This window comes from Notechis scutatus, chromosome 3 (assembly GCF_049901735.1).
Source record: "Notechis scutatus isolate UNSWTSFEM ecotype Mainland chromosome 3, rNotScu1.2, whole genome shotgun sequence".
In the NCBI taxonomy this organism is placed as follows: Eukaryota; Metazoa; Chordata; class Lepidosauria; order Squamata; family Elapidae; genus Notechis; species Notechis scutatus.
Window position 1 is genome coordinate 170,394,853 of NC_142011.1, and position 24,656 is coordinate 170,419,508.

General features: G+C 39.6%; 1 protein-coding gene and 1 pseudogene across 4 annotated transcripts; one reads left to right on the forward strand and one right to left on the reverse strand.

Annotated features, from left to right (window-relative positions):
- Positions 1-23,787, forward strand: LOC113431316 (DGAT1/2-independent enzyme synthesizing storage lipids-like). Of its 4 annotated transcripts, none has more exons than XM_087961756.1 (7): positions 2-89; positions 7,449-7,785; positions 10,434-10,598; positions 10,782-10,975; positions 19,460-19,520; positions 20,576-20,715; positions 22,629-23,787. In XM_087961756.1, the coding sequence occupies exons 2-7, from the start codon at positions 7,494-7,496 to the stop codon at positions 22,731-22,733; spliced, it is 957 nt and encodes a 318-aa protein (XP_087817882.1). In that variant the 5' UTR covers positions 2-89; positions 7,449-7,493; the 3' UTR covers positions 22,734-23,787. The 4 variants fall into 4 exon arrangements, with proteins under 4 accessions (XP_087817885.1, XP_087817882.1, XP_087817884.1 ...); XM_087961757.1 differs by having other exon boundaries at positions 58-144; XM_087961759.1 differs by lacking the exon at positions 20,576-20,715 and having other exon boundaries at positions 1-89.
- LOC148131472 (uncharacterized) lies at positions 2,449-4,160 on the reverse strand (annotated as a pseudogene).
- Positions 23,788-24,656: the final 869 nt, after the last annotated feature.

A 24,656-nucleotide genomic window follows, 5' to 3' on the forward strand; every position in this document is an offset into this window, starting at 1 on the left:
CTCTGGGGGAGGAGAATGTAACATTTGTTCATTTAAAACCATCTTTCATCAGAGTAAAATTGATTTTCCAAGCAAGCTGTTTGAAAGAGGTAATGATTGTGTATGTGCGTGAAATTCATCTCCTTTTTTTGAATACCAGGAGAGGTGGGTCCCTTCTATTTTTAATCAATAATATTCTGATTCTTTATACATTTACAAATTTTCTATTAATGTTATGATACTGTCCTCAGTGTGATATTTTCATTGCAGAAAAGTTGGGTGGTGATGGGTTAGTTGAATTATCTATTTTCATCACCTTTTCTAAGTGATTTTGGGCATCAGATGAAGGGTCTTAGAAGGGTCATTTTGCAGAAAGCTGAATATTGTTCCAAGATTTTGTGATCATTCTGAGGTTGCTTCTCAAATATCTGTAGAATCTGAAATATTAGTGCTATATCATTCCATCTATGAACAAAGCCAAGAAGAGAGGCTAATAGTGATACCAGCTATCAGGGTGCGCATGGAATAGTGTTATGCTATTGCTTCTATCTATCTTGTTCTGCTAGAAGTTCTTTGAGCAGGTTAGCTTACAGAAAACAAAGACAGGAAATGTTTATTTATTATTATTTACTTTATTCATTAAGCATTAACACAGTCAATTGAACATTTAAAAATGTATCACAAATATTATTAACTGGCACTGATGGTTGATACGGTTTGCTGCAGCATCCTAGGTATCAAGCAAGTATTTTCTGAAAATAGACGATGTTCCGAATAGCGCAGTTTTTTGCAGTTCTGTTGGTATTATTGCAGGAAGCTGTAATTTCTTTTTTTTAAAAAACAAGTTTTATTAATTTTCAAAACACACAAGTCAACCTTTTTCCATTATAAATTTAACAAGTCAGATGAACTATAATTCTGTTTTAAACCATTTCCATATAAACATACAAAAACCTCTTATCCATTTTCTCTTTATTTCTCTTTACTCTTATTCCATTTTATTATTATTATTTCATCTATTTCTTTCTGACTTAGTTACCATTATTCTCATTCTATATTTCTGCAAGGTTTCATTAATTCTCCCCCCCAAAAAAAGACATATATACACAACACACAAAACATTAAAAAAAATCTTTTTGGAAAGTAACTTGGACCCAGGTATCTCTTTCTTCATGGACTTCAACTATATTCATGCTCATATTACATATCATTACTTATTTTATTTACCATTCTAAGTCTTCTATATTAACTTCTCCCCATATTTCACTCTTTTTAATTCTATCTTAATTAATCATCTTAATTTGAGTCATTATATTTGTATCTTTTGTCCATTCTTTATTATACCTTTGTCTCATTCCTTATAAAAAAAAAGAAATTTCTCCTGAAATCACTAATCAGAGTATGATGCCTTTCTATCTCCCCACTAAATTAATCAAATTAATCTTTAAAATAACACCCAATACCCAATCCGATTTTGCTTGGTACATTCTAACTGAATAATACATCCAGAATAATTAAATACATAGTTAAACAATAAATCTAAATATTAAAAACAAATACTATAATAAAAATTTTATAATAACATAAATACCATAATCTTATTAAACTCTTTAATTAAAGCTCAATGTTCTAAATCTCCCCCCATATTATTAAATTTTAAAACCAATCATTATTAACATTTCAACATTTTAATCTCTTATCAACTCTTAAGCCATTTAAGTTTTCTATTTCTAATACAATACTACAATATCATCTTATGTACCTTGCAAAATCTCTTTGCAAAAATTATACTTATCCTTTATCCCTAAAAAAGATTCCTTTTTTCCCATTTAATTTCAAAACTTTGTAGCTTTTCTCCACCTTTTCCCTTTCTTTCTTCTCCCAACAAACCTTTCTACCCCCCCTTCTTCTAGCCTCTGCCTTACTGGCTTCCCTTCTCTGTCGTTTTCCTCTTCCCTTTTGTTTACCATCATTATATTGATTTTGATTAAAAATGTATCACAAATATTATTAACTGGCACTGATGGTTGATACGGGTTGCTGCAGCATCTTAGGTATCAACTAAGTATTTTCTGAAAATAGACGATGTTCCGAATAGCGCAGTTTTTTGTAGTTCTGTTGGTATTATTGCAGGAAGCTGTAATTTCTTGATGTACTGTGTAAAATTCTTGGACATAGTGCCAAGTGCCCCGATGACAATGTGTATCATTGTCACATGTTTAATCCATAATCGGGTAGTTTCGATGGCCAGGTTGCAATATTTCATGATTTTTTCTAGTTCTTTTTCTTCGATTCTGGTGTCTCCGGATACAATGATATCAATAAATTGTTGTTGTTGTTATTATTGTTATGATGATGATGATGATGATGATGATGACAGTATACACAGCAAACGAGATAAGCATGCTGGGTTTCATATCACAAATCACTAGTCGAACACTTCCCAAGTGTTTAGGACTGCATGATGTATCAGCGGATTATGCTAGCAGATCCCAGGAAGGTGGCCTTCTGCAGATGACCAATGGTGATCTTGTCAGCACCAATTGTTTTTAAGTGCTTGCCTAGGTCTTTAGGCACAGTACCCAGTGTGCCGATTACCACTGGAACCACCTGCACTGGTTTATGCCAAAGTCTCTGCAGTTCAATTCTCAAGTCCTGATATCTGGTGACTTTTTCAAGTTGTCTCTCGTCGATTCTGCTGTCACCAGCTATGGCAATGTCGACTATCCACACTTTTTTCTTCTCCACAATCATGATATCCAGAGTATTGTGTTCCAAAACTTTGTCAGTCTTTATTTGGAAGTCCCACAGTAGTTTTGCGTGCTCATTTTTGACCACTTTTTCAGGCTTATGATCCCACCAGTTCTTTGCTACAGGCAGATGGTAGTTGTGACACAACCTCAGAAGCGGCAGAAATACACCATGTCAGAGAACTGTACTGTAATGAAATTATTATTATTATTATTATTATTATTATTATTATTATTATTATTATTATTATTATTATTATTATTAGGGGGCGTGCATAAGCGCACCAACGTGCCTACCGTCCCTGTCCTATTGTTTCTCTTATTCTTTTATTTTTCTTATATGTAACCATTTCATGTATTCACAACTATGTATACATTTATACTTATTATCTTGTAAACAATTGGCAAATCAAATAAATAAATAAAATAAAATAAAATGTTCAGACTGGGTTTTGCATTTTTGTCTACCTATCGAGTCTTTTATCGACAACTGTTAAGTCCGGGGTGTCATGTGCCTGTCTGTCTGGATTCTGAAGTCCCAGAGTAATTTAACTTTTTCATTTTCTGTGACTTTTTCTATTTTATGGTCCCACCAGTTCTTGCTTACAGGCAAATGATATCTATTGCAGATCTTCCATTGCACAATTGTTGCTACTTTGTCATGCCACTGCTTGTAGTTAGTTTGTGCAATCTCCTTGCAGCAGCTTACCAGGTGGTCCACTGTTTCTTCAGCTTCATTGCATAGGCACTTACTGTCTGTTTCTGTCTTCTCAATTCTGGCTTTGTACACATTTGTCCTTAAGACTAGGTCTTGCTCAGCCAGAATTAATCTCTTGGTCTTTTACTTTAACTTTCCTGCTCTTAGCCACTGTCAGGTTTTGTTATTATCTACTTTTCCTGCTATTATTTTATCGTCTGTAGAGTCCATGTAGTGCTTTGTCTTCCCATGCCTCCATTCTCTTCTTCATTTGGTCTTTCTTGTAGTCCAGTTTGATCTCTCTGGTAGTCAGCAAGCCTTCCTGGCATATTAACTTCAATGCATCTTCTTCATTGTCCTTCAGATATTCTTCCAATGCCCTTTTTTCTTCTTCAACTATCTGATGTACTTGCAACCCACCTATTTGCCTTCTATGTAGAGTCTGTCAAAGTCGCTGTGAGAATAAAGGGCATGATTCATTGCCATTGTTTTTCTGGTCTTCCTATCCATTGCTTTTAATTCTGTTTGAGTCCAGTTCACTATTCCAGCTGTATATCTAATGACTGGTATTGCCCAGGTGTTGATTGCCTTGATGGTATTTCCTCCATTGAGTTTGGACTTTAAGATCTTTTTCATTCTCTTGATATATTCACCTCTATTTTTTTTCTTGACTTCAGTGTGCTTGATGGTGTCAGCTTGAAAGATACCCAGGTATTTGTAGTAATCATCTTCATCCAGACTCTTAATGTTATTTTCATGGGGCATCTTGATTCCTTCAGTTTTCATTGTTTTTCCTTATTTGATAATGAGTGTAGCACATTGGTCCAATCCAAACTCCGTTGCAATATCTTGGCTATATATATATATGAACAGTGTTTAGTAGCACTTCTATTTCAGATGGTGTTTTTCCATACAGCTTCAGATCACCCATGTAAAGGAGGTGGGGTAGTCTGGCAGTTGTTTTTGATGTTTGATAGCTATGGCCTGAGTTATTCAGTATTGTTGACAGAGGAAACAATGCAATGACAAATAGAAATGGTGATAGTGAATCCCCTTGAAATATTCTTCTCTTGATATTAACTTTCTCCAAATCTCTCATTATTGACATGTCTTCTGTTGTGCTATCGATCTTTGCACAAAGCTTCTGATGTTTCTACTGACTCCTGTTATTTCTAGGCACTTGATTATCCAGTCATGTGGCAGAGAGTCACATGCCTTTTTGTAGTCAATCTATGCCACATTCAGGTTGGTCTTCCTTCTCTTGCAGTTTTCCAAAATCATTTTGTCAATTAGGAGTTGATCTTCTGTTCCTCTGCTATTGGAGTGGTTTCCTTTCTGTTCAGCTGGAAAAAGATTGTTTTCAACTAGATGCTATTGGACTGCATCAGCTACCACACCAGTTAACAATTTGAAAGTTGTTGGTAAGCAGGTAATTAGCCTTTAGTTGCATGGTGCTGGCCCTTTGGTGGATCTTTCATTATCAGGTACGTTTTGCCAGATGTTAGCCACTTTTCAATTTCACCTCTTTGTATTATGTTGTTAAGCTGCTTGGCAATGAGTGGGAATAAACCAGTTAGATGTTTTAACCAAAAACCATGCAGGTCATCTTCACCCGGCGCTGACCAATTCTTCATCTTCTTTGCTCTTTTCTCTACTATTTCCATTTGTTATTACTACTACTACTACAATGAAAAATTATATTCTGAATTATGAATTTATTATTCATTCTATCAGTAAATCAGAGAGTTTCCTTATTAACAGATTGCAAAAGATCAAAAGATTGCAAAAGACAAAAGAGGTGGTGCCTTTTTCCACACTTATATGGCTGCTTTGGCATCTGTCCTGGCTGATTCCATACACATTTTTCCCCTCAAACCCCAATACTCAGAAGCTATAGAATGTTTAGATTTGTAACCAATGTTTTTTTAAGAACAGCTATATTAAATGGCAGTAAAACACTTGCTACATTAGAGTAGCACAGTGTTTTTATATTCTCTATGGAGACTGATTTGCTGTACAACATCCCTGATATTTTAGCTGCAGAACAACTACAAGAGGAGTATTTTTGAATTTATGGTGATGAAAGTCTTGAAGTTAACTTGTCAACTGAAGATTAATGTCCTCAGACACAAATCTGTTTCAGTATTTGTTTGTATTAATTGAAGCTAACTTGCCAATTGAAGTTTAGTGTCTCAAACAGAACTACCATCCCTGCCTGAATTGCATTCTGCCTTGGAGATGCTTATTATAATGAAACAGGTTCTAGAAGAAGGGATTAACAGAAGGCGGGTTTCTTGCAAAGCAGTCTACAATTGATCCCTTTCTACCATGTTTCTCACAAAATAAAGCCGGGCCTTTTTTTTTTCACCCTCGAAAAAACGGCTAGGCCGTCTTTTCAGGGGTGACTTAATTCCCCCCCTTGCATCCTCGAGTGGGTGGACAGCAACAAGTTGGATGTTGACCTCAGTGTTGGTGGGGCACTTCGTATCGGGAGACCTTCCGCCACCATTGCTTTCCCTTCTCCCTTGCTGCGGCGGTGTTTAGAGCAATGCCGTGACGTTTGGTGCAGCCACTCGTGGCCAGCCAGAGCTCCTCCCTGCAACCGGAGCCTGGCGGAGACACTCGGCTTCAGGTGCTCCTGTCGCCGCCTTCCCTTTGCCTTCAAAGGCAAATCCAATTCTTTTAAAAATGATGCCCTACTACAACAAAGCCTCCCCTGCCCGAGAGGGCAGTCCAACCCCACGTGGGGAGGAGAATCTCCCGGGGCCGCAGCACAGGATCAGCCCACCTCAGGAGAAGCGACCAGCCACCATCCCGCGCCTGGCGCCGGGCAGAGCGCGAAGAGCTTCGCCTGGGGCGCCCAGCGCAGCTGACAGGCAGGCCCTCCTTCCCGGCAGCAGAGCTCTCACCAAGGCAGCAAGCGCCTCCCCGCCGGACCCTCCGCTCATCCCACCAGGGCCGCGGCAGAGCCGTGCGGGCTGGGCAGAGCCAGGAAAGCGAACAACGGGTGCGTGCCCGCCTGCCAAGCAAAAGAGCCAGGCCGAACTGAGCTTGGCTTCCTTCCCAAGTCCCTCCAGCGCAAACCCGAAGGGACCATCGGGAGAGGCTGCCCGAGGCAGTGATAGCACCCACCCATCTGCAGTCAGGGAGGCAAGGTGATGGCAGCGCTGCTTCCCTGGCCGGCAGAGAGAACCCGAAGCCACCCGTCCTTTCCACCCCTCGCCCAGCCCGTCCCCATCCCCACGCATCTCCAATTGCACCGGCAGCTCCAAACGCTGCAGCGGAATGGGCATCAGGCAGAGGCACTGACTCAGTGGGGCTCAGCTCGGAGGAGGATGCGGCGCAGGTCGTCGCCTTGCATCCCTGTCCTATAACTATCACTATCACTATCACTAACTCGGGCGCTATCCCTAACTCAGGCGGCCTCTCCCAGTGGCCCCTTCAGGTTCAGGCTGGAGGGACTTGGGAAGGAAGCCAAGCTTGGGTCGGCCCGGCTCTTTCGCTTGGCAGGCGGGGCCAACATGTTGGGCCTTCCTATTGGTGGAGGCCGTATTGTTGGAGAAACACGGTAGTAAAAATAAAGGAGAGGGATAGAAGCTAAGGGAGAGAATGGACATCAGCCAGAAGAAAAAGTTTTCATGACGGATTTTTAACAAAGGATTTCCAGATTTGTCTTGTGTGCACAAAAAAACCACAAGTTGTTTCAAAAATCAAGGTCTCCCTTCTGAATAGACATCTTTGGCTGGCCATTCAAACCTTTTCTTTCTTGGTTGGTTAAAAAAAACAAGATTAATCAGAGCCTCTAACTACACCAGTAATATTTCATTAAAAGAATCAATAGTATTGTTGTACAATTGATTGTACTAAGTTTTGATTTCTTTTACCATCTCTCAGCCCAATCTTTTCCATAAGGCTATTTGAAAGTGTCATTACAATGTATTCATTCTGATATTCTGCTGTTCTCTAAAAGCTCAATATTGCAAATAGTAATTATATTAAAGCATATTTGTATTTTTTTTCAGGAAGGAAGAATTTTTGGACTTTATTCATGTAGTCCGAGTTTAAACATGACTACAGAAAATATATACTATACCCCTGGAAAAGAATATTCCATCTGGCCAACTTACATTTTGGAAGAATGTGCAGGCTTTATGGTATATCCCATAACAGTTTTAATGATAGTGATACTGTTATATTATCCACTTATTTTTGCATTTTCTTGGTTCTATGCCACTAGTCTAATATATTATGTGTGGAAAAAAATTGGTAATTTGCCAGAAGATACAAATAGCAAACAATGGGATGTGCCAAGGAAAATTTACTCACTGATATCAGATTTGTATGGAAAGATACTACACAGTAAGTAAAATGTTCTTCATTAATTCTTTAAGGCAGAGATAAGGAATTTATTTTCACTCATAGACATCAATTCTTGGGGCCAATCCTTATCTGCAGTCATTTGTATCTTGGAACCTCATCAGAATATAGTAGAAAATAAAGGGAAAACTGAGGCTGCATCCTGCCAATTTATATATAATTTGCTTTTTAAAAATGCTTCTGCAATTTGTCCAGAAACTCCCTTAATCTCTAAGGCTGCAGAACTGAATGAAGGAGCTGTCTTAACCTCAATTTAAGAGAATAACTGCAGATATTACACACAATATCAAGTTTGCTTATGGTCAATCACTTCACACACTCACAGCCCAGGTCAATAGCCATACTTAAATCATTTTTAACCAAACACTGGGTTACAGCTGGTTCTTTGGAATTTGCAGAGACCTGAAGAATTTAAAGTAAGAGAAAAACTTTACTGGTTTTGTAATGTACATTTTCACTTTCTCACATGCATGCAGATACTTATCCACATTTGTCACATCCTTCTCAACTAGGCTGCCAGGTATTAGTCAGAGGGATGGCAGCCACCAATTATAGATCCAAACTTAATTCAAGAATGCATAGGCCTTAGGACCCCTTTCATCCCCCAAAGTGTTTGGTTTGTTGATTTTCAGGACTAGCAGCTATTTTTGTCCTGTTGATTTTCAAATCTGATAGCTATTGCTGGGATTTGGGAAAGGTTTTCCATGTGCTCAACCCAACTTCTTTTGTCTGATTCCGGTGACATTTTTGTATTTGTTTCCTTAAAAACTTAGTTCCTTCTTATCTATTTCCTGGTGGTTTTCAAAAATAAACAGGTAAATCATTTGACTGAGATGTTTCATACTTTGGCCAGGGGGTTGGAGTAGAAAAGAGATTGGAGTAGAATAGGGATTGGAGAAGAAGAGGGATTGGTGTAGAAGAGCTTCGAGGTCTCTTCTATCACTATGATTCTATGATTCTATAATCTAGAAGACATGATTCCTGGCTTTTTGTCCACACTGCATGTGCCTTTTTCATCTTTAGTCTCATACATGCATAATTTTAAAATAATAATAATAATAAGATAAACCTTATGTGTACTGTAAGGTAAAAGATAAAGGTTCTCCTCGCACATACGTGCTAGTCATTTCCAGCTCTAGGGAGGTGGTGCTTATTTCTGTTACAAAGCCAAAGAGCCAGCGCTGTCCAAAGACATCTCTGTGGTCAAGTGGCTGGCAAGACTAAATGCCAAAGGCACACGGAACGCTGTTACTTTCCCACCAAAGTGGTCCTTATTTTTCTTGCATTTTTACATGCTTTCGAACTGCTAGCTTGGCAGAAGCTGGGACAAGTAACAGGAGCTCACTCCATTATGCAGTGCTAGAGATTCGAACCACCGAACTGCCGATCTTTCTGATCGACAAGCTCAGTGTCTTAGCCACTGAGCTACCTAACCATAAAATACCAGAAATATTTAGGTATATACATCTTCATATCATTATATTCCTAAAAATTCAGAATTAGAAAAATAAAAAACAATATATCATCATCTTAGGAAAAGTAAAAAAAAATCCAAGAAGAAATTATTTAGCACATTGGAGGAACATGACCTCACTTCTAGCAAAAACACTAGCGAATGTTCTCCCTAGTGGGGCAGGGAACAGGCCCTGGATCTCCCTTGTATAGGGGAAGGCATGTGCCTCTCCTCACTGGCGTAGCAACCCCAGAAAGACCTGGCCTTCTCCCCAGTGCTCTGTTGAATGACTGTAACTTGGAAAGCAGTCATTGAATGAAGCGGTCATATGGTTTCTCCTATTATAGTCACAAGAAGATGACTACCTGTACTATCTTTTGTTCTAAGGTTTCAGTTGCTTAGAAGCACATTGGCTTTACATTTTATGCTAAGACATAATTTGTCCTGGTTTTGGCCTGGCACAAAATAGACATCCAACTTAGTATTCTGTAGTTCTTGTCTTTTGGACAATTAAAATAATTGGAATTTTATTTCATAGGCAAAGCCCAATAACTAGAAGTCTGACAGTAACAGATTATATCAGGAATATTTCTGCTAATCCTTGCCTCTACCATGTACATTTTTCCTGTGCCTTAATATCCTAATATCCTAACCCTTAATATTAAACTCCAAATGTGCTGTTTTAATTTAAACTTTCCCCCCCAAAATTGTACTTAGTCGGTTAAACATTACCATTAACTATACCTTTGGATTAAAGCTGGAAGAAGCTACAATATCTGAGGCCCATACATTCTATATGTTTGTAAGAATTTGGGAAAGTGTCAACAGAGCGTCAAAACTGTCTTTTTAAAAATGAGGTTTTAGAATGGATAAAATCTCTGAACACATAGATACTTGTGGGAAAGGTTTGATATCACTAAGTAACATGAATCTAAGTAACTTATAGGAAACTAGACCGAAGGTGCGGGATCACAAAAGCAGAAACACTGATTTCTCAGAAGGTTCTATTTTTTTTCATTTTCTTTTATTTTGATGATCAATATGATAGTTCCAAAAAGCACATTTGATTTAAACTTTTTAGTTTGATAACAAAAAATATGCCATTTTTCTGTGATCTTCTATAGGAAACTCTTGTGGGGAAAAAACTGAAGCCATTTCAATGTTCTCCCATTAACAGGTTATGAGATTTCTGGATTAGAAAATTTATCCAAAGGACCAGCGATTCTTGTCTATTATCATGGAGCCTTTCCAATTGACTATCACTGTTTTGTAGCAAGATTGTATAGACTCACTGGGAAACACTGCTATTCTGTGATAGATAATATTTTCTCACTTTTACCAGGTAAAAAAATTATTATGTTTAGGGTTTTTTGGTGGGGAAGGGTTAATAAAATTGATTCACTAACTTGTGAAGTCCAATTTTTCTTCTTCAAAGTCTTGTTTTGAGTTATGTCATAATGGAAATACATGTATTCTGTTTTCTTTTATGCAAGAACAGAATTATTTCTTAGGTCTGCTTTTGCAGGACTAAAACAATTCATTTCTGTTCATCACTGTGATTGTTCTACAAGAGAAAGGTGTATAAACATTCTGAAACAAGGGCACTTACTTGGAATTGCACCAGGAGGACTACGAGAGCAAAACTATGGAAATAACCTGTATAAAATAATATGGAGAAAACGTAAAGGATTTGCACATATAGCTATAGATGCCAAAGTGGTAAGCCATTTGTCTTCATTTCTTTTTTCTTGTTAATTTTAAAATAAACTTTATTCAATATATATATATTGAATGGCCACACCACTAGCCAGGCAAACACCTGGGCACAAACAGATCCCCCCTGATACCTCCAGCTCAAACACACCCCAACCAGGCACCCAGATGAAACCTAGCTTCCTAACAAATGATAGCTGTCCATTTACCCCGAGCCAAGCTGCACTAAAGGCCTCCAATAAAGGAACACAATGTTGCCAGCCAATCAAGATACAAAAAGAGCCACAAAACAGACAGAAGATATTACAAACACCAATCAAGCAGAACGCAACAAACTCCAAGACCAATAAACACAGACCAAGATTCCCAACCAATCAGGATGAAGAAAAAACCATTCTGGCACATCAATAGGCTAGCCCCAAATTTAAATCTGAAACCACTGTAAAAGTCTGACTCACAGACGAACACAATAAAAAAGCCTGATGATGGCAGATGAGATTCTGCCAAAACGTTGCTACAACTTTAAAAGCACAACTACAATGACGTGGGAAAATACCTGTTATGTTTGGAGAATAAGGAGACCAGACATCTGACCAGTGACTTCAACTCTTTAATAATAACAGGAATCAGAATGGAACAGAGCAAAGCTATGGGCAGCAGTAACCCTTTTATAGGGTTAGCTGCTACCTTATTAACCAATGAACTTGCAACAGGTTCAAACTACTAACCAATAAGAAGTATTCCCAAAGTGGCCAATCAGGGTCTAGTTCTGGCCCAATCCCAAGTTGTTGTACAAGGGCCAATCAAGTCTGCAGGTTTTCAACCCCTGATTTGCATTTAGAATATCAACTTTTATTGATTCACAACACCCCTCCCCCTTGGGTTCCGTTTGAGGGGAGCTGTAATAAAATCCTCAAGATAGGCAGGCCGTTTGGTCTGCCTGGATGATTTCCGAGGCTCCACCGGGTTTTGTCTAATGTCCGGTTCCGGTGGAGCGTTTGGATGACCTTTATTAAAGTCTATTTCACTGCACGGCGATTCCGTGCTGCATTCGCTGTGGTTGTCTCTGCTACTCCGTGTTTCTTCGGGGTTTAGCAGTTCAGTTTCCCCCGTATTAAAGTTCCCTGGAAAAGTCAACTCCCTTCCCGCTTCACGCTCCGGTGTTTCGCTGGGCTGTAGGGCCTCCGTTGGCCCGCTATTGATTGTATCAAAGTCACCCTCCTCGATGCTTCCTCCCCCTTGAGTTGGAGAACCCGGGGGGCCATGACCGCTGGGTGGTAATCTCGACCGGAGCTGGTCTATGTGGCGTTTCCACACCCTCCCATCGTCTGTAAGCAGGCGGTAAGATCTAGGCCCGGTGAGGTGGGTAACGGTTGCGGGTATCCATAGCGGGTCACCGGAAAAGTTTTTGGCAAAGATTAAATCGCCTACCTTAAATTCCCGGCATTTGCTGCTGGAACCGAAGGGCTTTTCTGGTGCGAAAGCGGGGTGGAGCCGGTCAAGGTGTGATCGGAGTTTCCGCCCCATAAGAAGTTCAGCGGGCGTTTTGTTGGTCACGCTGTGAGGCGTGATGTGTTGCAACAAGAGAATTCGATTGATTTTCTCGTCGATGTTGCCAAATTCCATTTTGTGAAGGGTCTTTTTTACGAATTGTACCATGCGTTCTGCACGTCCATTCACCGCAGGGTGCGCGGGCGAGGTTAACGCATGGCGGATGCTCCGATCGGCAAGATATTGCTCAAAGGGCAATGCAGTGAACTGAGGGCCGTTGTCCGAGACCAACACGTCCGGAAACCCGTGTGTGGCAAATAGTCTGTTTAATTTATTAATAACTGAGTCTGTTGTAGTTGTGTGCATTCGCTGAATCTCGAGCCAGTTAGAATAGGCGTTGACAGTAATCAGGAAAGTGTGCCCTTTGGTAGGCCCCGCAAAGTCAATATGAATACGGGACCACGGTCCCCTCGGCGTTTCCCATTCGGTTGGGCTTGCTTTAGGTGGGGCGTTGCTGACGTCCTGGCAATGTTGGCAAGTAGCGACCCAGGCCTCGATTCTTTTGTCGATTCCCAGCCACCAAGCGTAGCTGCGTGCGAGTGATTTCATCCGCACAATACCCGGATGTCCCTCATGCAATACCGCCAAAACAGTCTGTTGCAATTTGTCAGGGATTACGACTCGATCGCCCCACAAGATACAGCCTTTTGGGGAAAACAGCTCGGTTTGGCGGGCTTTGAAAGGCGCCCATTCAGGTGCTATTTGGTCCGTCGGCCACCCCCGTTCAACCCAGCGGAGTATGTGTCGCAGAACTGGGTCGCGTTTCGTTTCACAAGCAATGTCTCTAGCCGTCAAGGGTGGTGCCTGTAGAGCTTCGATCTGGAGCGTTGAGATGGTTGGGGCTGGATCCACAACAGAGTCTGGAAGCGGTGTTCTGCTCAATGCATCAGCGTGGAGAATCGATTTCCCTGGGCGGTGTTGCAAGGGGTAGTTGTAGGCCGCCAAGAATTCGGACCATCGGGTCATTCTGGGGGACAATATATACGGGGTTGGTTTATTACCCGCAATGATCCCCAGTAGCGGTTTATGATCAGTGATTATTGTAAATGCACGGCCATAAACATATTCATGAAATCTTTTAACTGCAGCAACAATAGCTAAAGCTTCTTTGTCCAGCTGACTATAATTTCGTTCAGCTTTAGCTAAGGTTAGTGAAAAAAGCGATGGGGGCTTCCGCTCCGTTTGGTAACACGTGGGCCAGGATTGCCCCAACCCCAAAAGGCGACGCGTCACACGTGATAGTGAGCGGCAGAGTCTCGTTGTACTGCATAAGTACTGAATCCGAAGTTAGCAATTTCTTTACTTGTTGGAAAGCATGTTGTTCTCGTTGCCCCCAAACCCACGTTGCTTTTTTGTCTAATAGTCTATGCAATGGTTCAGCTACTGTTGCTTTGTGAGGTAAAAAAACATTATAGAAATTGATAAGTCCAAGGAACGCCTGTAGGTCTGCCTTGTTCCTTGGAGTGGGTGCCTTTTAATTGCTCGTAATTTGTCTTCGGTGGGATGAATTCCTTGGCTGTCCAGGAGATATCCCAAAAATTCTACTCTTCGGTACATAACTGGCATTTATCCTTTTTTACTCTGAGGCCTGCATTCTGGAATCTTCGTAAAACCTCTCTGAGTCTTTTTTCTAGAATGTCTCTGTTAGGGGCGGCGATGAGTACATCGTCGAAATATGGGACAACGCCTTTTATCCCCTGTAACAACCTTTCCATTAAACTCTGGAAGATTCCAGGGCGACGCTTACCCGAATTGGAGCCGGTTGCATTTAAATGCGCCCCTATGTGTTACGATCGTTTGTGCCTCAGCTGTGGTTGGGTCTACCGGCAATTGTTGATATGCCTGGGCTAGATCTAGTTTGGCGAAAACTTTCCCGCCGCCCAGGGAATGGAGCAAATGTTGTACTACCGGTACTGGATAAGCACTTTGCTGTAGTGCGTGGTTTAATGTAGCCCGGTAGTCTCCGCAAATTCTTAAGGACCCATCAGGCTTGATAGGCGTCACTATTGGGGTTTCCCAACGGGCGTGGTCGGTGGGTTCCAGTACGCCCTGCGCTATCAGCTTATCGAGTTGTTCGTCGATTTTAGGCTTTAAGGCGAATGGCACCCGACGCGGCTTAAGGCGGATGGGTGCTATTTCAGGGTTCAAGTTAAACAAGACTGGGGTCCCCTTATACTTGCCTAGTCCGTTCGCGAAAACGTCTTGGAATTCTTGCACGAGGTCTTCCTCCCAATCGACGCTTTCGGCCTTGTGGACTCCGGCTACAGTGATTCCGAGCGGCCCGAACCATTGAAGGCCTAGAAGACTAGGCCTGTCTCGATCCACAACAGTCAGTGGTAGTGCGACGGTGCGGTCCTTGAATGAGACCTGGAATCTGCGGGACCCGATAATGGGAATTCTGTTTCCCTGATAATCTTTGATTATAACCCTTTGAGGGTTAAGGTCTTGGCGGCGGATCGCGGGAATGAGCTGTTGGAGCGTTTTCCACGACACCATCGAGAGGGAAGATCCCGAGTCTACCTCCATCACGCAAGGTTTGTTTTCGATGGCGACCTTCACTCGGATTTTCCCGGCATCAAGGGATGTAGCGTGGCCTATGGTGATTGTTTGGTGGGTCTCTTCCCGCCTGGTTTCTTCACGCCTGGTGGAAGTGGTGGACGGCTTGTTTCTGTAGGAGTGGTTCAATTTTTCTCGGTGTGTGCCGAAGAATCCTGAAGACTGGAATTCGGCCTGTCGGGGTTTGGAGTTCTGTTTGCTTCTGCAAACCTTTGCGATGTGACCGCGTCTCCCGCAATGTCGGCAAAGTGCGTCAAGGAATTTGCAACCGGATCGTGGGTGATTTGCTCCACAGCCGGCACACGGTCGAAATGAGTGTTGTATGGATTGGTCTCTCTCCGTTCGAAGTCGGTTGACCTCTTCCTCATCGCTGTCGGACGGGACTCTAGGTCTTCGTGGTGAGTTGATACCGGGTGTCTCTCTGAGCGGGCGAGGTATCAGTGGCGAGTTTACGTAGCGGTGCGTTGGTGCGGCGCATTTGGGCTGCCGACTTCTTTGTCGCCTCCGCTGCCGAGGCTTCTTTAAGGGCATCGGTGAGGCTGATGTCCCCCTTAGCCATAATTTTGCTCTGGATAGCGCCGTCTTCTAGGCCCAGAACCAGGCGGTCCCGGAGGGCTTCTTCTAAGTCTGTGAACCCGCAGAGGCCTCCTAGGTTCCGGAGGTCCGCGAATGTAATTGGCAAGGCTTTCGCCCTTCCGTTGGTCCCTCTGGTAATATTCGTGTCTTCTTACTAGGGTTGGTACGGTGGGCGCGTAGTGAGCCCGTAGTAACGGCTCGAGGACGTCCCAGTCCATTTCTTTTACCTCTGCTGGCTTGGCAAGCGACTTTGCCATCTTAAACATGGTTGGTCCACAATGAGTTAGAAAGATAGCTCTTTTTTTTTTTTGCCGGTTGTTGCATCTTTCAAATTGTTGGTTTCCAGAAACATCTGGAACCGATCCATGTAGGCCTCCCAGTCTTCGGTTTCTGGGTTGAATGGAGCGGGTGGTACGGCACCGCTGGCCATGTTGCCGTTGATGGTGCGTGTTCGACCACTTGCTCTGTAGGTTGCTCTGTAGGTTTAGTCAGCTCTTCGGTCTCCGTATCCCATCCTCGTCGCCAGTGTTATGTTTGGAGAATAAGGAGACCAGACATCTGACCAGTGACTTCAACTCTTTAATAATAACAGGAATCAGAATGGAACAGAGCAAAGCTATGGGCAGCAGTAACCCTTTTATAGGGTTAGCTGCTACCTTATTAACCAATGAACTTGCAACAGGTTCAAACTACTAACCAATAAGAAGTATTCCCAAAGTGGCCAATCAGGGTCTAGTTCTGGCCCAATCCCAAGTTGTTGTACAAGGGCCAATCAAGTCTGCAGGTTTTCAACCCCTGATTTGCATTTAGAATATCAACTTTTATTGATTCACAACAATACCCAAAGCTGAATACACTCTCTATCTATCTATCTATCTATCTATCTATCTATCTATCTATCTATCTATCTATCTATCTATCTATCTGGTATTCAGCTTTGCTCGGGTATTTTCCCACGTGATTATAGTTGTGCTTTTAAAGTTGTAGCAACGTTTCGGCAGAATCTCATCTGCCCTCATCAGGCTTCTGTATTGTGTTCGTCTGTGAGTCAGACTTTCATAGCCGTTTCTGTTTTAAATTTGGTGCTAGCCTACTGCTGTGCCAGAATGGCTTCTATGGCTTTTCTGATAATTCTGTAGCTGGGGTTTCCTATAGTGGCTAGGGTTTTGGTTTTGGTGCTAGCATCGACTTCAATGGCACCAAAACCCTAGCCGCTATATTTACATTTATATTTACTATATTTACATTTTAAAAACTTTTCAAAAAGACTCTAAAATCACAACTTTGCTGTATGTTGAAAAAAAATGCAAACAAATAAAGATCTCATAAAGCTGGAAAGAAATATTTTTTTTCTTTTTAAATTGATTAAAGATTAACTCATTCAGCAAATTGTAAACTTAAAGTGCTGAAGGATTTTCAATCGGGATGGGATTCTACCTGGTCAGTCCGGTTCTATAGAATTGTTATGATTCTGCCTAGTTCGGAGAACCGGCAAATCGCACAACTTGCTGACCTCACCCCTCCACTCCCCACCCACTTACTCTTTACCTGGCATGTGCCATCAAATTTGCCTGCATTTGGTAAGTTGCTATTTGTCTCCCCCCCTCAACCATCAGCTGTTCTGCTGTGCCGGGAGATTTAGATTAGCTAGAAAGCAAGAAATAGTTGGATTTCTTGCTTTCTAGCTAATCTAAAAGCAGAGCTCAACATTCCTTAGGACTGAAGCTTCTATTTTTCAGTGCAGACTCAGGTAGCAGATTGCAGAATCATAGATCTCTAAGTGAATCTGTGATTCTGTGAGCAACTCAATCTGCCTGCCTGCTTTGCCTGATTTTGGGTAAAAGTTGCTCGTTTTATAAAAAATTCATTATTTACATTCATGGTGTGTGAGTTTTGTGAGTTTTGTCATTTTGTGAGTTTGCTTGCAAGCAAATTTTATGTAATAGACTCAGGTAGCAGATTGCAGAAACATAGATCTCTAAGTGAATCTGTGCTTCTGTGAACAACCCAATATGCTTGCTTTGCCTGATTTTAGGTAAAAGTTGCTCTTTTTTATAAAAAATTCAATGTTTACATAAATATTTATAATATTTACATACAAGCCATGCCCAGCCAGTCACATGATCACCAAGCCACACCCACAGATTAGGCCATGCCCACAACACCGGTTGTTAAGAAATTTGAATCCACCCCTGGAAACAATAAACAGTAAAACTCCAAAATGATTAAAAAGAAGAGGTTTTATCAAACCTCGAAGACCCTTAAAGGCTACATTACAGTTCAAGTCACTATGGAACCTTCCCAGTTGATTGCAAGTAGCTACAAAAATGACAATTTCTGCCCAAAAAGTAGTTTTATGGTGTACATATGGGCAAACTCCAGATCTCGATTCCAGACAGAGTTTTGGTTGTCCAGATCTTACGTCTAGCTACCTTTTCAACCCTAATGCACCTGCAATGCAGAAAAAAATGGAAATTTTAGTTAATTTCCACCTCATTGGAAAGTTTCTGCCTCTGAATCATCACCTTCTCCCAAAGGTCTAAGTCATTAATCTAATTTAATTCCAATTTGTTCACAAGCATTCCCCCCCACCCCACCAAAAAAATCTTACAAAATACCATACCTGCCCCCTTTATCCATTTTAAACTTTCTTATATGGACTGCTTATTAAACTTTTGCCAAAAAAATGTAAGTCTTAAAAAGGTTTTGCTCCTCTTAATCCTTTGTAATCCCAACAACATAATAATTTACCAATTGAATTTTTATTTTGCCACTCAAAAAATCTCTATTTAGCTGTATCTCTCAAACACTTTAGCCAACCACAAAAATCTCAGTTCCTACAGTCTGTTTACAAGAAGCAACTGTTTTGAGTGCAAGTGAGTAATCTCATGCTCTTTCCTTTTTCTGGAGAAATTTCACTTGCCAGAAATCACCATCTACCTGCCAATCCCTGCTCTGTCTGGTGCATCTAAGTATCCATGGATCTTGAATGTGACTGTGAGGAACTTTTTAAAAAAATCCAAAATACAAGGTATACATTTCTAGATAAAATATGCATTATACCTTGATTTATGACAATATATAAAAATGAGAGCATGTGCACATACTCATTCTTCATGGCTGAAGCCACGACTAAGGCAAGCAATCAGCCAAACACTCAAATTACCACTCCGTGAAGGAATAACCTATTTCCCACCAAAATCTTAAATAACAGATGGTCACACTATTCCCTTGCCTAGAAGTATGAAAAACCAAGTGACAGTTGAAAAGTTGCAGAATGAAGCTCACATGATGATCCCTGTCTTATGGAGAACACTGAAATTCAGCATTTGCCCAAGGATGCTAGATGCCAATAACTAATCTGAAGGAGTCAATTTATCTGTAACAAATACGGGCAAAGTTATAGGACAGTGTAGTAAAGGTCAACAAAAAAAAAGAATCATTATGGTTTCATTCAACTCTTGCCTTTGTCTTTCTTTGGCATACTAGTTATGTGAAAAATAAAACTGAAGTTTAATATTAGTTTATAAATCAGGATCTTTTGGATGCATGAGCATGAAATTTCAGCACTAAGGAAAGAAGTTCAGCATGTCAGTAGCTGAACTACATTTAGTACAAGAATAAAGCTGCTGAAAATAACAGTTAGGACGTCATAACAGTACAATGATCTTATACAATATATTGTCCATATTAGTTTATCAAAATAACCTTTTAATTGGTGTATTTTATGTCCAACCAATACATTTCATTCCTTTTATGTACTGTAACTAAAAGAATTCCATTATTTGTTTGTTTTATTTCTTCTAGCCAATCATTCCTTTGTTTACACAAAATATTAGAGAAGGATATATGACATATGTAGATACAAGTAAGTAAAACTTCATGTATTTTTGAGAATGTTATTTATTTAATGCTATAAATTTGTACATGGGCATCTTTGCTTACCATGTTTAATTTGAATGATTCAAGTAAGAATAGCTAAATCTGGGTTCTAAGTAAAATAGAAATATAATTGAGGTAGATTAATTTGGGATTATTTTCATTTTATTGTTAGGAAAACTGTTTAAGAGGTGGTACATATGAGTTTTCTTCTACAATGAGAAAAGACGATATATCCTCTCTCTTCGGATATCTACCTATATTTATATCCATCTATCTCTATAAATATACAGATATGGACATACAAATGTACAGATATACATACACATATACTGTACATATACATGCATACCAGAGGGGGTATTCATCAGGTTCTGACCAGTTCTGGAGAACCGGTAGCGGAAATTTTGATTAGTTCGGAGAACCGACAAACCTGGAGATTTCACCTCTGGAGATTTTACAGTATCCTTCTCCTGGCATGCCCACCAAGCCACGTCCACAGAACCAGTAGTAAAAAATATTGATTCGCACCACTGATGCATACATGCATACTCCAGAACTCAGAGCTTTGGTGGAAAAAGGTTATTTAATACAATTCCCATAACTGACATAATGTCATGGAATTACAAATTATGATCAGAAATTATGGAAATTCAGTAAAGTTATCCATATTCTGTAAATGAATTGGTATTTTTCCTGGAAATATTGCCTGTCTTGTCTGTTTATCTGTCTACTCAGCTATCAGCCTGCTGTTTGTCAGGTTACTTGTATTTGCGGGTCTATTTATGTGTCAAGATTAGCTTGCTTCTCCTAACTCTAATTTTTTCACAACTTTTTAGTCTAAATTGTGTTTTGCAAACTGTAAAGCTCCAAACAGGATGGCTTATTTTCTTGTATCTGTACACTGCAAAAACTTTCCATTAGCTGATTCCAGTGCTGGTATTAATTATTGAATTTAAATATAGGCTTCTAACAAAGTCAAATATGAAATTCTTGGCAATCTGCTAATATGCATATCTGAGATTTTCTAAAACTTGTACGCAGGACCAATGAGATGGTTATATGAGCGAAACCGATGGCTAGCCTTTCCGGTATGTGGAATGTTTCCAATTAAACTTATAACCCATATTGGAAAACCAATTCCATATGATCCGGATATAACTCCTGAAAAATTAGCTGAAAAGGTAAGTGTATTTCTATTGTAAGGGGAAAATATCCACTGAAAATAAAACTTCATTCTTTATGAAATGATAAGCTCTATAAAAGGGACAGGGTGGCTCAGTTGCTCAGATGCTGAGCTTGTCAATCAGAAAGGTCGGCAGTTCAGCGGTTCGAATCCCTAGCACTGAGTAAGCTCCTGTTACTTGTCCCAGCTTCTGCCAACCTAGCAGTTTGAAACCATGTAAAAAATGCAAGTAGAAAAATAGGGATTACTTTGGTGGGAAGGTAACAGCATTCTGTGCACCTTCGGTGTTTATTCATGCCAGCCACATGACCACGAAGACATCTTTGGACAGCACTGGCTTTGTAACGGAGATGAGCACCACCCCCTAGAGCCAGAAACGACTAGCACATATGTGCGAGGGGAATTTTCATCTTTACCTAAGCTCTATAATAACTATAATAACAGTTATTAAAATACATTAATTAGATGTGCAGAAATATTGTTGAGTGTTTGGTACATAAATGTTAATGTAAGATTATAATTCATCCATCCCTTACTGTTAAAACAGAGCTTATTCAAAGTACACAATATGATTACGTTGGGGAACCCAGAGCAGGATAGAGCCCATTAAATGGTTTGTGTAATCACCTGGGCAGGGTGGGTGGGATATGGGGGTTGATTTTGTTATATTGTACTGTATTGTTTGATTCTTTTGTTAGTTTTTATTGTTTTAAATGTGGTTTTATATTCTGTAAGCTACCTTGAGTCGCCATGGGTGAATAGGCCACAATATAAATTCAATAAATAAAGAAATAAATTAACAGCATACATAAATAAAAATATCCATCAAATATATATCTCATCCTAAAGCTTCATCATGGAGTGGCCAAAGGCTCAATCTCTTCTTACCCAATAAGTTTATATTTTCAAGTAAAAGGTCAATTCATCCAATTATGGTTTATTCAACAAACTACAGTCAGGAGCAAATTAAATAAGAGGCATTAGCATGCTTTCTGCTTTTTAATTATACTACTGTGTGCAGCAGACAGTCTAGCCTAGGTCAGGATGAGAGTATGTAGAAGAGGGCTTGAACAACATCTCTAGCCATACTACAGAATTCCAACTCTTCTGCAGGGGCATTTCTAAGAAAGTGAAAGGGATGAAGGTTTGTTTTTTCACAGTGCAAAGGAGGGATTTTTTTAACTAGACATTGCTGGAAATGTTCAACTCCATTTATCATGGTTTTATTCTGACCCATATGAATTTACTGTTGGTAACAGTATACAAAAGGATGGTTGTACACCAGTGGTGGGATTCAAACTTTTTTACCACCATTCTGTGGGTGTGGCTTGGTGGGCGTGGCAGGGGAAGGATACTGTAAAATCTCTAGTCAGAAGTGGCATTTGCTGGTTCTCTGAACTACTTAAAATTTCTGCTACTGTTTTTCCAGAACTGGTCAGAACCTACTGAATACCATCTCTCTTGTACACCATATATTTACAGATTTATAGGAAATGTGATTTATCTGATTATGAATGGTATAGCATGAGTAGGAAGAGAGAGAGAAAAATATTTGCCATAAGAGAAAATCAAAGATAACATTGGTTTTCAAATGTATGTTAAAGACTGTAATGAAGAGCAAGTTAGAATTATATATATATATATATATATATATATATATATATATATATATATATATATATATATATATATATATACACACACACACACACACACACACACACACATATACATATGTGTTTAAATATGTAGTATCCTCTATTAAAGAGTCCATATACTGTATATTTAGTTCTGGAATATTATCTCAATAGTTCCTGAACCATAAATATAAATTAAATCATTTTTCCGTCTTCCCCCTCCCGCCCCGCCCCCCATTCCATCTCACCGCATGCCATTCCCTTGTTCCAACAGGCTCAAAGGGCAATAGAAGATTTACGGGACAAACACCAGAAAATCCCAGGAAGCATATTGCATGCTCTTAGGCAACGTTTTGAAGCACATAACAAAGATAAATAGTAATATAACATCAACAATCTCTGTGGATAATACATGTGCATATGTAGCTAATATATGTGTATGTATAGTCAATGTGTTCCATCAGGCACTTTTTTAAAACAAAATGTTGGAGCAAGTTTGAGATGGGGTGAAAACATTTGTTTCTTCAATAAGTTTAAGTCTCCAACACCAGATTTAATTGCATCCTAAAATCCCAACAGCATTGCATAATTTTTCCCCCCCAAACCCTTATGAATTATGTTTGAGAAATCCTGGTGAACTGGCAGATGACTGGATAAGACCAACTGTTATTCTAATCTTCAGAAAGGAAGAAAAAGAAAACACAGCAACATATACAATATATAAAATATAAAATATATATACAATATACAATATGTAGAACCCACATTACGTATCTGATATTAACACAGTTGAGAAAGTCCAGAAATATTTCACAAGAAGAGTTCTCCACTCCTTTACTCATTGCAGAATACCTTATGCCACCAGACTTGAAATTCTAGACCTAGAAAACTTAGAACTATGCCGCCTTCTGTCCGATCTAAGTATAGTATATAAAATCATACATTGCAATGTCCTACCGGTCAATGAATACTTCAGCTTCAACCATAACAACAGAAGAGCACACAATAGATAAAAACTCAAGGTAAACCTCACCAAACTTGATTGCAGGAAATACGACTTCAGCAACAGAGTGGTCAATGTCTGGAATACTCTACCTGACTCTATGGTTTCTTCCCCAAACCCCAAAAACTTTAACCTTAGACTGTCTACTATTGACCTCCACCCCTTTCCTAAGTGGTCTGTAGGGGGCATGCATAAGTGCACCAAGTGCCTACTGTCCCTGTCCTTTCGTTTCTTTTTATTTTTCTTGTATGTATCTATTTCATGTATTTATAATTATGTTTATACTTATACCTATTATCTTGTAAGTGATTGACAAAATAAATTAAATAAATAAATAAATATAGATCAGTTACTCTGATGTCGATGCTTTGAAAAATGTAAGACTGCATATTGTTATCATAAAAAGATTTATAATTAAACACTTTGAAAACAATTACTTGCCTTATCTAATATTTTTAGATAACTTCCTTAGTAGACTGTAGGAATTTTGTGAAGTTAATATATCTTGCTTTCTTTACAAAGCAGTTGACAGAGTATTTTATTCTGCGCAGCAGGATATTAATGTATAGGTTACGTGATGATTAATTGAGTGCACTGTTGACTTGAAAATTATCCTCAAAGAATTATCATCATTTATCAAATACAGAGCATCACATCATATTCAGTTGTGAATCCTGTACTCTTCAACAATTTAATAAATAACTTATATGAAGGATGTTTTAACAAATTTACAGATATCTCAAGACTGGGTAGGATAATTCATATCTAAAAAACACAAACCAAATTCACAAAAATTTAATAGGGTACAGAAATAGCAGAAAATGACATTTTAGCGTATATTAATACAACTGCATGCAATCAAAGATAATTCAGATGCATAAGAATAGGATTATAAAATACCTAGACCAGTAATAATACTTTAAATGGGGGGGGATCGAATTGTAGTTCAAGAGACTGAGACAACAGAAAGCAAAAACAATTTTAAGCTGCTTTAACAGAAATATAGTTTCTAAATTGCAGGAAGTAGATTTCCTCTTTGATCCCTCAATTGTCAAGTAAACCTTATTGAGCTCATATCATAGAAATTATATAAATAACGACTTACTTCATCAAATTTTAGATAATACTAATCTATACATTGACTACTGTACAGATTGTATCAAAAGCAAGAGCCACAACCTACATCCCAATAACCATCACCCAAACATCCAACTTTAGGGATGCATGCCCCTTACTTCTCCAGACCCACTACTTCATATCTTAAATGCAAACTACTCTATGCAAGAAGCCTCACAAATA

What these genes read in the sequence shown, in the direction of transcription:
- LOC113431316 (XM_087961756.1), top strand. Translation starts at nt 7,494, where the DNA reads ATGACTACAGAAAATATATACTATACCCCTGGAAAAGAATATTCCATC. An exon ending in TAGCTATAGATGCCAAAGTG is followed by an intron (nt 10,976 to 19,459) that starts GTAAGCCATTTG and finishes TATTTCTTCTAG; the next exon opens with CCAATCATTCCTTTGTTTAC. An exon ending in TATGACATATGTAGATACAA is followed by an intron (nt 19,521 to 20,575) that starts GTAAGTAAAACT and finishes ACTTGTACGCAG; the next exon opens with GACCAATGAGATGGTTATAT.